Below are 17,007 nucleotides of genomic sequence, written 5' to 3'. Positions count from 1 at the left end.
ATAACAAACTCCCCAAAGAAAGCTTTTTCCATCTGAAACAAATACATGTTATTTATATATAATACATTTCCTTTGTTGCTGTTATGTGCTATCAAGACATATTCAATGTATGGTGATCTTTCAATGAGTAATCCCTCAACATATTTATTTATCTATTTATTATTTACCCTCTTTAGACCCTGCCTTTCTCTACCCCGAAGGGGACTCAACATTGCTTACATATAGACAATTATTCAGTGCCTCAAAACATATACAATTCTAATAAACATTAAGATTAAATTACATTAAATTAATATTAATACATATTAAGCATTTAAAAACATTTCATTCTATGCTAAAATCACACCATTCATATCCATAAGATACCTTTATGAACAGTCCTGCTCAGGTCTTGCAAACTCAAGGCCTTTACTTCCTTGAATCAACCAATTTCTAATGCTATCTTACTCTTTTCCTACTTTGTTGTTGTTGTTTATTCATTCATTCATTTCCGACTCTTCGTGACCTTATGGACCAGCTCCCTGTCGACCGTCACCACCCCCAGCTCCTTCAGAGTCAAGCCAGTCACTTTAAGGATACCATCCATCCATCTTGCCCTTGGTCAGCCTCTCGTCCTCTTTCCTTCTATTTTCCCCAGCATAATTGTCTTCTCTAAGCTTTCCTGTCTCCTCATGATGTGGCCAAAGTACTTCATCTTTGCCTCTAATATCCTTCCCTCCAGGGAGCAGTCAGGCTTTATTTCCTGAAGTATGGACTGGTTGGATCTTCTCGCTGTCCAAGGCACTCTCAGAATTTTCCTCCAACACCACAGCTAAAAAGCATCTATCTTCCTTCGCTCAACTTTCCTTATGGTCCAGCTCCCACATCCGTAGGTTACTACGGGGAATACCATTGCTTTAACTATGCGGATCTTTGTTGCCAGTGTGATGTCTCTACTCTTCACTATTTTATCGAGATTGGTCATTGCTCTCCTCCCAAGAAACAAATGTCTTCTGATTTCCTAGTTGCAGTCTGCATCTGTAGTAATCTTTGCACCTAGAAATACAAAGTCTGTCACTGTCTCCATGTTCTCTCCCTCTATTTGCCAGTTGTCAATCAGTTCAGTTGCCAGTTTCTTGGGTTTTTTTATGTTTAACTGCAACCCAGCTTTTTCACTTTCTTCTTTCACCTTGATTAAAAGGCTCCTCAGCTCCTCCTTGCTCTCGGCCATCAAAGTGGTATCATCTGCATATCTAAGGTTGTTAATGTTTCTTCCAGCAATTTTCACCCCATTTCCACTTTATTGAAAATTATTTTCTTTTCCATGTAAGCTCATTTTATGGTATTAGATGTCCAAAGTACAAAACCTCAGGTTAATCATTTTGGCTTCTAGTTGAGATTTATATAATCAGAAAAATGGTTGATTTTAATGCAGAACAATTTCTCCTTTATCTTGGTATTTAAAACTCCTGCTCCCATATCTTTGGGGGTTAATCGCAAGGGCTCTTGAACTAGTCAGAACTGTCAAATTGTTTCCCACTATGTATTTGTTACAGGTCGTTGCAACCATAACCATATATTCTTGCTCTGAACAGCAAAGCAACTCCCCTCCACCCCCCCCCCCCCAAACACAAATTATTTAAAAATGAAAATGAATCAGGAGGAATGTGTGGAGCAAGGGAGATATTGCAATTCTTTTGCATGATAATTTATGTGGATCATGTCCATCGTTATTACCATACTCACCCCGAACAAGGAGTTCTGCCTCATCGGATATACTGTCTGCTGTGGTTTGTACCCTGCAGCCATATCTCCCAGCATGCATCAGAAGGATGTTCCTGATCATTAAATCTGCAGAGGATACTTGCTAGAAGAAGAGGAGGAGGAGGAGGAGGAAAAAGATGAAGAATAAGTGAGAAAACAGTAGCAGTTTAACAAAATGACAAATCCTTCATAGCAAAAATGGAGGAACAGTTTTGATTATTTCAGAGGTACTTACTCCAGTCTACAACTTTGCAGAACACTGTCCCTACTTAAAATCCGTATGACAGTAATATCTATGGGAATGATGAATAATTTGAACATGTGGTCTTGTTTTCTGATGAGTGTGCAAGCTGCTGCAGACAAGCTACTACTTTCTACTGGAAATAGTTCTCAGATCTATCTGTCTCTTTTGCAGTCCTGTCTCCCATTTGTACAGCAGAATTATAGCAGTTTGACACCACTTTAATGGCCATCCTATGGAGTCTTGGGAGTTTGTTATGGCACCACATCTATACTGCCAATATATTCCAGTTTCTGAATCCAGATTATTTGCTTTGAACTGGATTGTATGGCAGCGTAGACTCATATAATTCAGTTCAAAGCAGATAATCTGGATTCAGAAACTGGATTATTTGACAGTGAAGATCCAGCCTCAGACAGAGAATGGTAACTGTCTCACAAAACTACAAATCCCAGAATTCCATAGCACTGAGCCATGGGAGTGTGGTGTACGACTGCTATCATTCTGCAGTTTGAATACAGCTCTGTTGTCTATTTCATCTAAGCATGGAAGGAATTGAATTTTCCCTGAAAGAGAACTCTACTGCACTTGCCTGGGTGCAGAACTCCAGCAAAAAATTCACACATCTGATCAAATGATAAACCCTAAGATTCTGTAGAATGAAGCCAAGGCAGTGAAAGTGGTATCAAACTGCTACAATGGTGTTGTAGAAATACAGTGTTTAGCAGGGAGTAAGCAATATCACAACATGCACTGCCTCCTAACCCACTGGGAGTCAACCTCTACTTCTAATATTTGATGGTTAGTCTGGAAGAATTGCAACAATACTCTATTTTTATTTCCAACTAAATGAAGACCCAACAAAACTATCCAGGGAAATGGGGAGGAAATTAAGTCTACTTTTAGTTTTCTTTCTTTTTTAACTCTTGCAGGCCCCACCTTCAGCTCTTGAAGATGTTTTGCCTCCCCCCATGTCTGGGCTGCCATGCGTTTCAGTGACCCCATCTGAGCACGAGCGCCTGAAAGCTGCAAAGAGGTAAAATGTTAGAAATCAGCTGGTCTACATTTAGAGTAGAGTGTGCTGAAATCGTGAGAACTAGATCTCTTTATAAAAAGTCAAAGTATATAGAGTTAAAGTGTGTATGTTTGTTGTTTGTACCACAAAGGCTGTTGCTAGGGGAAGTGGCCCTCGGTAATGTTACTGGGGAGCCACTTGATTTATCAACAGCCTTTGTCAATTTTTACCACAAAGGTGATTACTAGGTGAAGTGGCCCTCTATGGTGTTGCTGGGAAATAAAGATGACATGTTTGAGGGGGAAGGATGGGTGAGAAGGAAGAATTCCCTTAGGGAGAGAAAAGAAGTATATAAATGTAGTAAATAAATAAATAAATAAGGAGGAGGAAAAGAAGGGAAGAAATGGGAGGAGTGCTTTTGCAAGGAAAGAGGGAGCAATCTGTTCCTTGCACACGGGTCCATCTCAGCTATGCTTTGCCCATTGTGAGGAGGCCCCATGCTGGCTCCCATGTTGTGTCCAGCACCACTTTCACCCTGGTTGGGGGTGGGGTCTATGCCAGAAGTCACACAATGTCATGTGATATCTGGCATCAGTCTCTGTCCCCCCAAAAGGGTGAAAGCATCCTAGGATGCTAAAATCACCCCATCTGATGAGGCTGAAGGACCCACAGCAATGTGTTCAAATTACAGGATTCCACCTAAATACTGGGAAGAACTTCCTGACCATAAGAGCTGTTCAACAGTGGCACTCTCTGTCTCAGTGTGATGGAGGCTCCTTCTTTGGAAGCTTTTAAGTAAAGGTTGGATGACCACCTTTTGGGGGTGCTCTGATTGTGCTTTTTCTTCATGGCAGGGGTTAAACTGAATGGCCCATGTGGGCTCTTTTAACTATAATTCTAAGAGAGATGGAGGGAGAATATATATGTGGGAAAATGAGGAAGGAAAGAAAAAGCCACAAAGAAGTATGCCGACCATTGTCTAAGTGTTGCCTTCTTAGAGCTGGAAAAGGGAGAAAGTTGGGGGGGGGGGGGAGTGATCGCAATGACACCCAGTGACACCCAAGCAATGGTGGGTATATATACTAGTAAAGCATATTAACACAGATTGGGGTGGAGAACATTTTATCAGCCCACATGCTGCAGCCATCTTTTGATGAGTTTTCTGGAGGCTTGTTTGCAGTGGATTCTAAACATAGGGTGTTAGATATTAAGACCAATGTATTACAACAATAAATATTTGACTGATGTGCAGATTTTAATACAGATTGAATATCCTTTATCTAAAATGCCTGGGACAAGAAGCATTTTTAATTGTTTTTTGGATTTTGAAGTATTTGCATTTCTATAAACATGCAGACTGAGATATTTTAGAGATGGCACTCAACACTAAATACAAAATTCAGGTATGTTTCGTATATGTACGCACACCCTGAAAGTAATCTTATACAACATATTTTTAATAATTTTGTGCATGGAACAAAGTTTGAGTTCAATGAACCACCAGGAAACAAAGACATCACTATCTTAGCCACCAATGTAGACATTCTTGAATTTTAAAGTATTTTGATTTCAAATTTCCAGATAAGAGATTCTCAACTTGTACTAATTCTACTTTAACAACCAAGGCAATATCTCATAGAATCCTGGGATCTGAAGTTGTGGGTTGTGGTGTGGTGATATTTCAGCGACTCAGCTAGAGAGATCTACTGTTTTACAAAACTACAAGCCCCAGGATTCCATAGGAAATTGAGGGTCAGCAAGGGTCTGGAATACTTAAAGTCAAAGTGCTTATCCAGGTGCCATATACCTGCATGCTGATTCACCATGCAACAATCGATTGAATGGGTCTTACTCTAATAGGAATCAAGCAATGGTATTCCTGCCATATTATGAGACTTTTGCATGCAAAGTATGTTTCTCATCAAAAATATGAATTCTCACTACAATGAATGAACATAGGAACCTTTAGAAGGGGCTTGTCTAGCCAGATTGTCTAGCCAGTCTAATATTTTCTACTCCATTTTGTAACACTTCTCCAGAGTCAAATGAAGAAGATTTTTCTATCAGCTACCTGATACTTCTCCCACCTACTCACTTTCTTAACAAAAATGTCAGGTATTGAGCCTGGAATCTTTTCACACAAAGCAAGAAGTCTACCACAGCCTGAACAAATTACTTCTCTACATTACATTTTCTTGAGTGAGCAATGTGTTTGCACTTTGCAGGGTCAAATAAGAGACAATTTGGTGTGTCTATGGCAGGAGACAGATAGATAGTCGTTTTAAGAATGGTGCATGGAAAATGAAAGCTATTAAAACAGCTTCATTCGCTGCCAATAAGTTGCCGAACCAAATTCAAGGTGCAGGTTATGACCTATAAAGCCCTAAACGGTTCGGGCCCCGCCTATCTTCGTGATCACATCTTCTTCTATGAACCAGCGCAAGCTCTAAGATCTTCAGGGGAGGCCCTCTTTTCGCTACCACCACCGTCACAAGTACAGTTGGTGGAGACAAGAGAGAGGGCCTTCTCGGTGGTGGCTCCCTGCCTCTGGAATGCCCTTCTAAGGGAAATAAGATAGGCCCCATCCCTCCCCTCCTTTTGTAAGAGCTTGAAGACCTGGTGGTTTCTACAAGCCTTTGAGAATGACCAGTTCTAGCCCAGCCCCTAACAATGTTGAATATGGTCTTATACTACCTACCTATTACCATGGTCATCCCTCTAATAGGCCCTGGAAATGAGCAGCCACAGAACCGTACCTGCTATTGTTGTCAGCCTGTTACAGCACTGTACTTAATTCCTGGTCCCCTCATATTTTGAGTTTGCACTAACCTCAGCCCGGTCTTTTAATTGCTCTGAACAGGCAGGATTATTTTTATATATATATATGTGTTATTATGATAACTTTATGCTTATGTTGTTTTGTTAATTTTGTGTTATTCTGTTTACTCTGCATGTTTTGGTGATGTTGCTTGGAAACTGCCCTGAGTCTCCCTCGGGGAGACAGAGCAGTATATAAATAAAGATGATGATGATGATGATGATTATTATTATTATTTTATAAATACATGGCTATGAGGGTTGAAAGAGTAGTGGAAGCAAGAGCCCCTAGCATACTCAGGCATGTGGGCACTTCTAAAGATCTGTCCATATTTGGAATGAAGGATTCATGTTGTTCATTTGTTCCATCGTTTCCGACTCTTCATGACCTCATGGACCAGCCCATGCCAGAGCTCCCTATCAGATTCATAGGATTATGCAAATAAATTCCTTTACAACCCACCCATCCAAATAACTGGGAAAATTATCATGGGAATATTTGCATTGACTTAGAAGTCTCTAGTGCTGGTAACAGCATGAAAACTACCAATTCTTAGAAATTCCTAGCAAGTGGGAAAATTAGAGGAACTAATTAAGTAACAATATTTTGGCTCAGATCTTATATCAAGTAAATGGAACATAATTTTATTCTTTGAAACAATATATCCACACACGCAATGCACAATGTTACTTTGCATGTACATTGCACATGCATAATGGCGCCATATGCACAATTCTTTCTGCAACCTTAAAATGAACGTAGATGTTCCACATTTGACAAACTTGTTTCAACACTTCTATAGGAAATTTTTTGCATGCATAAAATAACAGCATTCTGGCTTTTGAATTCAGATTGATCTGCTATATCTCTTTACAGATAGTGGAGGATTTCAGCCTCTGGATGAGTTTTAAACAGGTCTGTGGACATACACAAATGCATGCACACAAGTATGATGGTCTACTGATAATCAAACTCTTCTTTCTTTATATAAAACATGAAGGATTTATTGCCAATTGTCTGAGTTAAAATGTATGCGATGGGGGAGAAACATCAGTGCATCCGTTCCATTGTTTTCATTGCAGAATTTCATATGTTCTCAGGTATTTCACAGCCCATCTTATTCACTGAGACTCTGAAGATGGATGATGTGATGAATCATTGTATTTCACTTCAGCAAGGTGTCATCTTGGGGATACAAAGTTTGCAACTTGTCTAGCACGACAACACTTATTAGCCATGAAATATAGGGTATTCAAGAAGATTAATGTTTTTGATATAAAGCCACTGATAGTTAAGGGGTAAGACCAAAATCTCACCACATTTTCCTCACCCTCTGAGAATAATTTAGATTTAATGTGTGCTTTGTTGTTAAAGAAAAATAAAAATGTCATATATACAGTGACTGTCTGGTTTTATTGCTTTATTTATAATTTTAAAATTGTAGCTGACACACTATGAGGGAGTTTGCAGCAATTGAATCTTAATGTGCTTCTCAGGAAAGCAAATGTGTATTCAATCTACATATCTAAAAGGCAGAGAGAGCTGGAAGGAACCATAGATTTCCAGGTAGAGGAAAGGAGGGTAATCAAGCAGAATCTTGTGGAATGCAGTTATTCCAATGGACAGAGGAGGGATGCTTTTAGGTGGGTCTGTCCAATTTGTGGTCAAGATATGCAACCACTGACCATCAGCCTTATACTACAATCTAATAGGCACTAGTAAAGGTCCAATTTGGGCTCTGTTCCCAGGACTACAAAAACAGAAAAGGAAGCTAGAGTCAACATTCTCTTAGGGACATCCACACTCATACATGCCCTTTACACTTGCAGATATCCTTTCTTGTTTGCCATGGGAGTTGGAATTTGCTCCCTCCTCCCTCCTTCTACTGCTTCTAACACCCCACCCCACCCCACCAATTCACTATAAAGCCCTTGAAGTCACCTCTTATACCAGGCATGGGCAAACTTTAGCCCTCCAGGGGTTTTGGTTTTTTACTCCCCAAATTCCTAACAGCTGGTAAGATGGCAAGGATTTCTGGGAATTGAAGTTCAAAACACCCGGAGGGCCAAAGTTTGCCCATGCCTTTATTGTTATACAGTTTCATAGTGAGACAGCATATGAGTACGTCCATATACATAATGATGACATCAGTGCTGAGAAGGAACTGGCTATGTCCTTATAACCAGATGCACAATCTTATCATAACACAAGTATGCATATGGATATTATATACACCATGCTGTGGGGAGATTGGGTTGAGTGAAAAAAGCGGGGTAAAAATGAAATAAATAAAACAATAATAAATTTAGTATAGTCATGTGTTCTGCTTCTGTTTGAGGAACCTCCTATTGAGGTCCAAGTTTGTTTCAGAGATTTATTTATTTTTTGTCGTGTCAGGAACGACTTGAGAAACTGCAAGTTGCTTCTGGTGTGAGAAAATTGGCCATCTGCAAGGGCGTTGCCCAGGGGACGCCCAGATGATTTGATGTTTTTATCATCCTTGTGGAAGGCTTCTCTCATGTCCCTGCATGAGGAGCTGGAGCTGATAGAGGGAGCTCATCCGGCTCTCCCTGGATTCAGTCTTCAGTCCTGCTGGCTCAGGGGTTTAACCCACTGCGCCACCGAGGGTTCAGAGATACAGAGCACTAACACAGAGACTTTGAAGTTACTCATTAATAGTTTAGCTCATGTTATGTAAATGTGTTCTCTTAGTACTCTTTTTGTGTGATGCTGATGTGGCTACCCTAGGGTCAGTTTATATTGGCACATGGTTCTATACTGGCACATGGATTTATATCTGGCAATGTTCGGCTACAACACGAACTGACCTTATGTGTCCATAGACAAACAGAAAGACAGATACATAGAAAGGGACTTTAGTGATGCCAACCAAATACATGGATAAAAGCCAGAATATTTGAAAACTCATAGTGAAAACTCTGAGTCTGCATATTATCAATGTGACATGCATATATTATATATTAGACTTGGATCCAATAGTGAGTCCCAACTGAGATACAGCTATTGAACCAATTATATTTGCTTATCTGGTGATCTATTATTCAGCAATTGATTTAGATCAATTGTTGGAACTAGTTGGAACTGAACAACCTGTTCCCAACTACTGCATATTGTATGTACATGTAACATATATGTGTATTATGTATATATAATACATAATATGCATATATATTATTCATACAGTTTAATAAGAGACATGATAGTCATGTATAAATATGTGAGAAGCAGTCATAGGGAGGAGAGAGAAAGCTAGTTTTCTGCTACACTGGAGACTAGGACATGGAACAATGGCTTCAAACTACAAGAAAGGACTCCTTGTCTGTGAGAGCTGTTTAGCAGTGGAACTCTCCGCCCCAGAGTGTGGTGGAGGCTCCTTCTTTGGAGCATTTTAAACAGAGGCTGGATGGCCATCTGTCGGGGGTGCTTTTTTCCTGCTTCTTGGTAGGGGGTTGGACTGAATGGCCCATGAGGTCTCTTCCAACTCTATGATTCTAATAAGTATTTACACAGGGCCATACATGATGTATGGTTGAATCTAGAAGTAATTAATTACAAATATGATGTCATGTATAATACATTCCTTTTCACAATTAAAAATTGCATTACAACATGGCTTCTGTGTTCAAGGGATGACCTCATTCTAAAGCAGTGGAGGAGGAATATCACATAGTTCAAGACTGGTTCCTATTGGGTCTTACACTATTTTATCGGTGCTGAAGTGACAATGTCGTGGGTTGGAGGACAATATATTTTGTACCACAGATCAGTTTTTGTTAGCATTCCGTTTTTCCCCTAAAAGCTATAAAAGAAACTATGATAACTACTTTTGAGAACTGAGAAAGCAAAGTGTTACTTAAAATGTAAGCATAATTGCAGCTAACTGTTTTGGAGCCAAATGGAACTATAGTCAATTCATTTTTAAAAGTAACTTTTCAACCTCTGAGTGCAATCTCATTATCTTTTGTAAAGGTATGGTCTACATTCTCACTAGACTCATGAATGTCTCATCAGCAGACATAATATAAGATTCACGGCTATTTCCTTCTGACAAAAGCAAATATTCCATGCTTCAATTAACTCAAATGAGATACCTTATTCTGTGAGCTAACATTTCTTTCTCCTTTTCTTGCCTTGACTGTAATTACATTTCTTTCAGCCCTGTTTAAACTTTGGCAGCAAAGCAAAGACTTCTCTGGCAAACAGCTTTCTATTAGATATTTCATTGAAAATAGATGTTGGTGCTTACTACCCGGATGCTTTCAAAATGCCCTCCTTCTTTCTCAAAATCAATGGGCTGCCCATTCAGAGTCCAGTGGAAAATGACATCTAGGGTGGGGTCATGGAGGGCTTTGCAGCTGAGGACGATGCTTTCTCCCACGGTTAGCTCAGTCCTCTTCGGGGACAAGTCTATTCTGGTGGGTTCTAGAAGGAGAACAAGAATCACTTTTAACATAACAGTCAGCTTTCACATTCAGTTATCATAAATGATGCTCACTCTTTCTGAGATTCCAAGAAGTATAAAGAAGGGCTAGGAATATACATAGAACTTTATATGGGGGCATGATAAACTCTGTTGGCTTCCTCTCTCTTCTCAAGTCTTTTAATTAAGGCAGAAGAATTAATGATGAGGTAGATGATGATGTTTTCAATGTAGTTATCTTGTTACCTTACAATAGTTGATGTTTTCAAAACCATTTTAGCTATTGCATATACTAGATATGGACAAACTAAGGCCTGGGGGGGGGGGGGGGCTGAATGTGCCATCCTAGGTGCTTACCTCAGGCCCTCCTCATTTTCCCTGTTCTCTCAGAATAAGGACATGGTGCCCCCACATCCTTATGCAGAAAGGACAGGGGAGGAAGACATGCAGCAACTGAGAGCCCTCGAGCACTCTCAGCCAACACATATCTAGTTTTCCTCCCAGCATAAGGATGGGATGAGCAGTTGTTGTTGTTGTTGTTGTTGTTGTTGTTGTTGTTGTTGTCATGCCAGGAAGACAACTTGAACATGACCCGGGCCCTCCCAGCTCCACCCTCTCATAGGCCCTCTCCCTTTCAGGCCTGTCCCATCCAGTGCATGCCTGGCCATCCTCTCTCCCAGCCCAACCCTCTTGGTCAGGCCCACAATGCAGCCCCAAGGCAAAAAACTTTGTCCATATCCGTATATTCATATATAAGTCAACCACATGTATACATTGAAGGCAAGTTTTGGGATTAAAGTTATGCATAGACCGATAGATAAAATGGACGTCATTCTGTAGAGAAAGGAAAGCAACAGTGCCATCTTGGGGAGCCAGCCATGCCTGCCATTTTTGCATCCACATATGCAAAAAGGCCAGAGGCTGGATGGCCATCTGTCAGGAGTACTTTGAGTGTGGTTTTCCTGCTTCTTGGTAGGGGGTTGGACTGGATGGCCCACATGGTCCCTTCCAACTCTATGATGCTATGATTCAGAGAAAAGAGTGGTGTTATTTATAGGAAAGTACTTACATTGATCTCGTGTTTTGGGGTTAATTTTTGAACAATTTTTAAAGACATATACATGAGTATATACAATGGATTTTCCTTGTATTAGATTTTTTTTTGTAAGCTTCTTTGAGTTTTCATTGAGCTGAGAGAATGGTTGGATACAAATTAAAGAAATAAACCAATTAAATTTGTGATCCTTCAACTATTGTTGATTTGCAGCAAAATCTCTTATCATTGGGTGCTATTATTATTATTATTATTATTATTATTATTATTATTATTATTACCTCTTGAACCTCTAAGTTAATACGCGAGTCACCCTCGGGCTGAGAATGGTGGTATAGAAGCATAGTAAATAAATACACAACTGATAAAACACATTAGAAATGATGGCTGGCATTTTGTATTGTGGTTAAGGAATCACAACTCCTTCAGATTCATAACTTTGAAGGAGATAATAATAATAATAATAATAAAGATACAGATCCACAACTACTTCAAATTCAGTAAGCTGCTCAAAAACCACATATATGCCCTTTTCATACCACTTAAAAAGCAAGCAACCAGATGGGCTGGAGGATGACCACTCAGTTGCCATTTGGTGTACAAGGAGAAGGATGTTCCTCTTCCCTTCCAGTGATTGAAGCTGCAACATTCAGAAGCTGAACCGCTCTTCCAATTCCTTGTCACAGCCTCATCCATTGGCAGAATGGAGCTGGAAACATTGCTGACTTTGTGTCCCATTTGGCAACTAAACACTTTTCAAAGGGAGTTCCACAGTTGGAGGCCTTCTAGAGTCTGTAAAATGCACAACTGAGGATTCTGTGTACACTTGCTAGAATTGGTTATTGTGATCTACATTTTGTGGGTGGATCTACACTGTGGAATTAATATTTGACATGACCACTCAATGCTATACACTCAGGGGAGTTGTAGTTTTTAGTCTGCTCTAAAAATAGTATTAGTGCCTTACCAAAACAGTAACTCCCAGTATTCTGTAGTTTTGAACCATGGCAGCCAAAATGGTGCTGAACTGTATTAATTCTAGACTTGGTTTTTTACTTAGTCCGTATATTATGCACAGTAAGCCCTCCACTTTTGCATGGCTTAGAGATGCAGGACCTCTGCGGAAGTGGAAAAACTATGAAAAAAAGTTCCAAAATATTTAACTTGAGAGAACACCTTGCTAAAAATCTCTAGGTTTTCCAGCACTACTATATGGTCTACTTCTACAAAAATACATACAGTAGATTTAAGATGGGCTTGTAAAAAATCTTTTTGTAGATATTTTTTACTTTAAAATATTTTTTTCTTTTTGGAACTCTGCAACAAAATTTTATAGACAATAATTTTGGTGTCATTCCCTCTGATGCACAGGAGGAAATATTGCCAAAGGGGCACCAAATACCCCATTCTGCAATGAACTTCAAAATATATGTGTACATCCCCACACACTCCTGCCCTTTTAAAAACCAAGAAAATACTGGCCTATGTTTTCAATGTATTTTTAAGGATTTTATTATAAGTTCTCATGATTACACTTTATATCAGAGAGGTGTAAGGGGTGTACCCCATGGCCTTCAGGACTATTTTCTGTCTTCACAGTCATAGAATCATAGAATCATAGAATCATAGAATCATAGAATCAAAGAGTTGGAAGAGACCTCATGGGCCATCCAGTCCAACCCCCTGCCAAGAAGCAGGAATATTGCATTCAAATCACCCCTGACAAATGGCCATCCAGCCTCTGTTTAAAAGCTTCCAAAGAAGGAGCCTCCACCACACTCCGGGGCAGAGAGTTCCACTGCTGAACGGCTCTCACAGTCAGGAAGTTCTTCCTAATGTTCAGATGGAATCTCCTCTCTTGTAGTTTGAAGCCATTGTTCCGCGTCCTTGTCTCCAAGGAAGCAGAAAACAAGCTTTCTCCCTCCTCCCTGTGGCTTCCTCTCACATATTTATACATGGCTATCATATCTCCTCTCAGCCTTCTCTTCTTCAGGCTAAACATGCCCAGTTCCCTAAGCCGCTCCTCATAGGGCTTGTTCTCCAGACCCCCAGGGATCCAATGTTTCCATTCCTTTAATGCCCATTGGAGGGCATTGAAACATTTTCACAATATTTGTGTCCCCTTAGGTCATTCCCACTTACCACTGTTATTCAAAGAGACCTTCCCTGGGCCTGAAAGGCTAAGGGAATTGTCTGAAAACATGGCAAAAATTCTTGCCAGCTCCCTCATATTTTGGGAGAAGATACAGAGATGGTGCAGTACTTCAAGGTCTCTTGGGGAGCTAAATGCAGACCCATAGCTTTCCACAGCCACTCACCTCTATTTATATTGGGTTTTTATTATGTTAATGATAGGTTTTCTTTCACAAGTCTCTTTGAGAGTACTTATCCAGGGGAATTCCTGCTTCTTGGCAGGGGGTTGGACTGGATGGCCCATGAGGTCTCTTCCAACTCTTTGATTCTATGATTCTATGAATTAATTTATAAACATTTAATGTATGAAGGAATACATATTTTCATGCCAACTTTAAAAAATCCCACAAATTGATGCAGAACTGAGACAAAGTAATTTTTTTGTCTTTTTTCAAAGATGTAACAGTTATTGAAAGCTAAATCCACAAATCCCAGCCTAGTCTTACCTTTAACAAACACAGAAGCTGTTATCTCTGCTGAACCAAAAACATTTTCTCCTCGGCAGACATATTTCCCTTCATCAGATTTGGTGGCATTCAGGATCCGCAGGCTCCCATCTGGAAGAACAGTTATCCTGAAAATTAGAGAAAAGGTTTTTATCCCGAAAGAACATATACAGAATTATTGCAAATGCAAAAAATACCTGCAGGTCATATTTTCAGCCTTGGAAATAGATTTATAGGGATCTCTCCAAATTCCCGAACAAAGATGTCATGATACTGGTTGAATTCTCAATTCTTTTAAATGAAGCTGATATACGGATGTCCTCCATTGTGCACGTGGCAGGGCTCAGACCGCATTGTAATAGGTGGCCTGTGGGTTGCTCTTATCCACATTCACATGTTGTGGACTCCACTTTGTGGCTCCATATCTTTCATATGACATTGTTTCTAGTGCCCACTTTTTGCTTGACATTGAAGCAGTGCTTCTTGTAGATCAGAGCATAGTCCAGGGTAACACTGAGGTATTTGGGTGTGCTGCAATGGTCCAGTGGGATTCCTTCCCAGATTATCCTCAGAGCTTGAGATCCTTGTCTGTTCTTAAGATGAAAAGCACACATCTATGTTTTAGATGGATTAGGAATCAACTGGTTTTTGCTGTAATAGGCAGTCAGAGCACCTAAAGCTTGGAAGGTGCTGAAAAGGCTGTGCTCTGGTATCATGGGATGCAGAGCCAACCTTAAGAAATCAGACCACAAAGTGGAGTCCATGACATGCGAGTGTAGAGAAGAGCAAACCACAAACTACGTATTACAATGCAGTCTGAGCCCTGCCACATGCACAATGGAGAACCTCCTTATAGCAACATCAGAGGCACTCCAAGTAGTCAAAGGACATTTAATATAATGCCAAGTATTTTTAAATTTAGTGTTTTTTAAATACATTACAACTGTACCCTCGGTTAACTTCTGATACAATAAATAAAATAGTTCCTTTCTTCCTGTAATATGAAAAAATTATGAACTCTCCCAACAAGTGGATTTATCCTCTAAAACTTACAAAAGTTAGAAGTTTTTTTTTAAAAAATAAAATAAGATACTTCTTTCAGATGAAAACAGCAACTTTATCATAAGAAGTTGTTTTAATATTAAGCATCGGCCATTCCGCTGGAATCTAACAGTGACCTTTAAAAATCAAATAAATGAATAAACACATGAAGTAAACACAGATGAGAAAGAAGAAATTAATTGTAAATAGCCAAAATATGATGCCATGTAGTATAGAGATGAAAATCAGTTTTGGGTATGAATCAATATCATTTTCATTTCTTCTAGTTCTACACCACGTTATGTAGTCAGAGGCACCAATAACTCACTCTTAAATATAAGAAAAAAATTGAAATGCAGGGCTATTCCTAATAACAGAGCTTCTGTAAAGGATACCCTTTCCCACTACTCCAATGTGTAGTATTATTTAGTTATTATTTATGTTATTTCTTTATCACATTTACGTGTCACTTTTCTCCTTGTATGGACCATAAGGCAATCCATAAACAATGAAATAAAATTAGGTAAAATTTTAACAATAAAGTAAAGTGCATTTGAAAGATTGGCATGTTTAAAATCATAAATCAAATAGCATGAAATCATTAGAAACACAGTAGAGTTAAAAGTAGTGTACCTGCACATCTCAGGTCCCTTCATTAACTACAGGCAGTTCCCAAATTACAAACTTCCGACTTAGAAATGACTCATAGTTAAGAATGGGACTGAGACAACAGGACGTGAGAGAAATCTACCCCTCGGAAGAGAAATTTACACCTGAAAGAGTTATCATGTGGAAAAGGTGCCTCAACTGAAGCTACTCACCAATCCTTGTTTCCACAACATGCCAATTTTTTTCCAAATCCAATCACCACAGCGACAAAAAGTGAAGTGAAATCTTCTGAACAGGAGCACAGACAGCAAAACAAACACCAGAGTGGTGTTAGCCCCCTTTTCTATTCTATCCAAAACACGTGTGTGTGTGTGCGTGTGCGCGCATCTCTCTCTCTCTCTCTCTCTCTCTCTCTCTCTTTCCAGCCATCCATCCATCCATCTCTGAAGTTACACTGAAAATATGTACCTGTTCTGACTTACAAATAAATTCAGCTTAAGAACAAACCTACAGAATCTATCTTGTTAGTAAAGGGGATTGCCTGTACTTATCAAAAGCTCACTGTGTGCATCTGCACTGTTTAATGTTTCTAGTTTGGTGATGCACCAGCAATATTTGGCATGAAAGGCTAAAGACCTTGAAAAATTCCATAGCATTGAGCCATAGCAATTAAAGGGGTATTAAACTGCATTAACTCTACAGTGTATATATAAATCCTGTGTATTTCACTATGGACTGAATTTTATAGTTAGTCCCAAATAGATTAGACCCATTGAATCAATGCATTTGCCTACAATGTTCACCTATCCTTCAATAACAGAGTAGGATCTGGTGCCTTTTTCAGGTATTTCGGTAGCTATCGAAGTAAACATAAACTACACTTTCCTTATTGTATGCAGTTTATAAGATGTATTGGTTGAAGGCAGTCTAATTGTCATGACAAATGTGCCACCATTCACTTGAAATGTAAATTTGGTCCCTGTTCCAAACAATTTATTGAATCTGCTAAATAGGTGTGTAAGAAAATCCAGGGGCATGGGAAGGTCAGACAGGCTTTATGCTGTGTGTTATATGAGAAGAGTGAGAAATTGATCACAAGAATGCTATCTGTTGACAACCAAGTCTATTCCACCTAATCATGGTTCATACATTTCCATATTAGGTTCCATTATGGCACCTTACAATAATCTAACATAAGGGTTATAAATGTATGATTGACTATTGCTACCCTCAAAACTGTTACAAGATCAAAACTGGGAGGGAGACCCATAGCTCAATGGAAAAAGAACACATGCTTTGCATGCATAAAGTAGCAAGTGCAATCTCAATTTCAACAATCTGAGGAGTGGTGCTAAGAAAGACTTATGCAGGATGTCTTAAATTGACTGAAAGTCTGACACTGTATA

The 17,007-nt window shown here is 39.4% G+C and overlaps 1 protein-coding gene across 7 annotated transcripts in view; it reads right to left on the bottom strand.

Annotated features, from left to right (window-relative positions):
- Positions 1–17,007, bottom strand: part of CNTN5 (contactin 5) — an 826,419-nt gene that overhangs the window by 74,144 nt on the left and 735,268 nt on the right. For 2 of the 7 annotated variants that reach the window (XM_067466528.1, XM_067466530.1), the window contains exons 14-17: positions 13,952–14,079; positions 10,085–10,260; positions 2,924–3,010; positions 1,726–1,846 (exon numbers count right to left, since the gene is read on the bottom strand). In XM_067466528.1, coding sequence (XP_067322629.1) covers positions 1,726–1,846; positions 2,924–3,010; positions 10,085–10,260; positions 13,952–14,079 — 512 coding nt within the window. The remainder of the gene's footprint in view (positions 1–1,725; positions 1,847–2,923; positions 3,011–10,084; positions 10,261–13,951; positions 14,080–17,007) is intronic. The other 5 variants (XM_067466531.1, XM_067466533.1, XM_067466532.1 and 2 more) reach the window with 3 other exon arrangements.

The sequence above is a fragment of the Anolis sagrei genome, chromosome 3, assembly GCF_037176765.1.
Source record: "Anolis sagrei isolate rAnoSag1 chromosome 3, rAnoSag1.mat, whole genome shotgun sequence".
NCBI classification, from domain to species: Eukaryota; Metazoa; Chordata; class Lepidosauria; order Squamata; family Dactyloidae; genus Anolis; species Anolis sagrei.
This window is presented reverse-complemented; position numbering and strand designations above follow the sequence as displayed.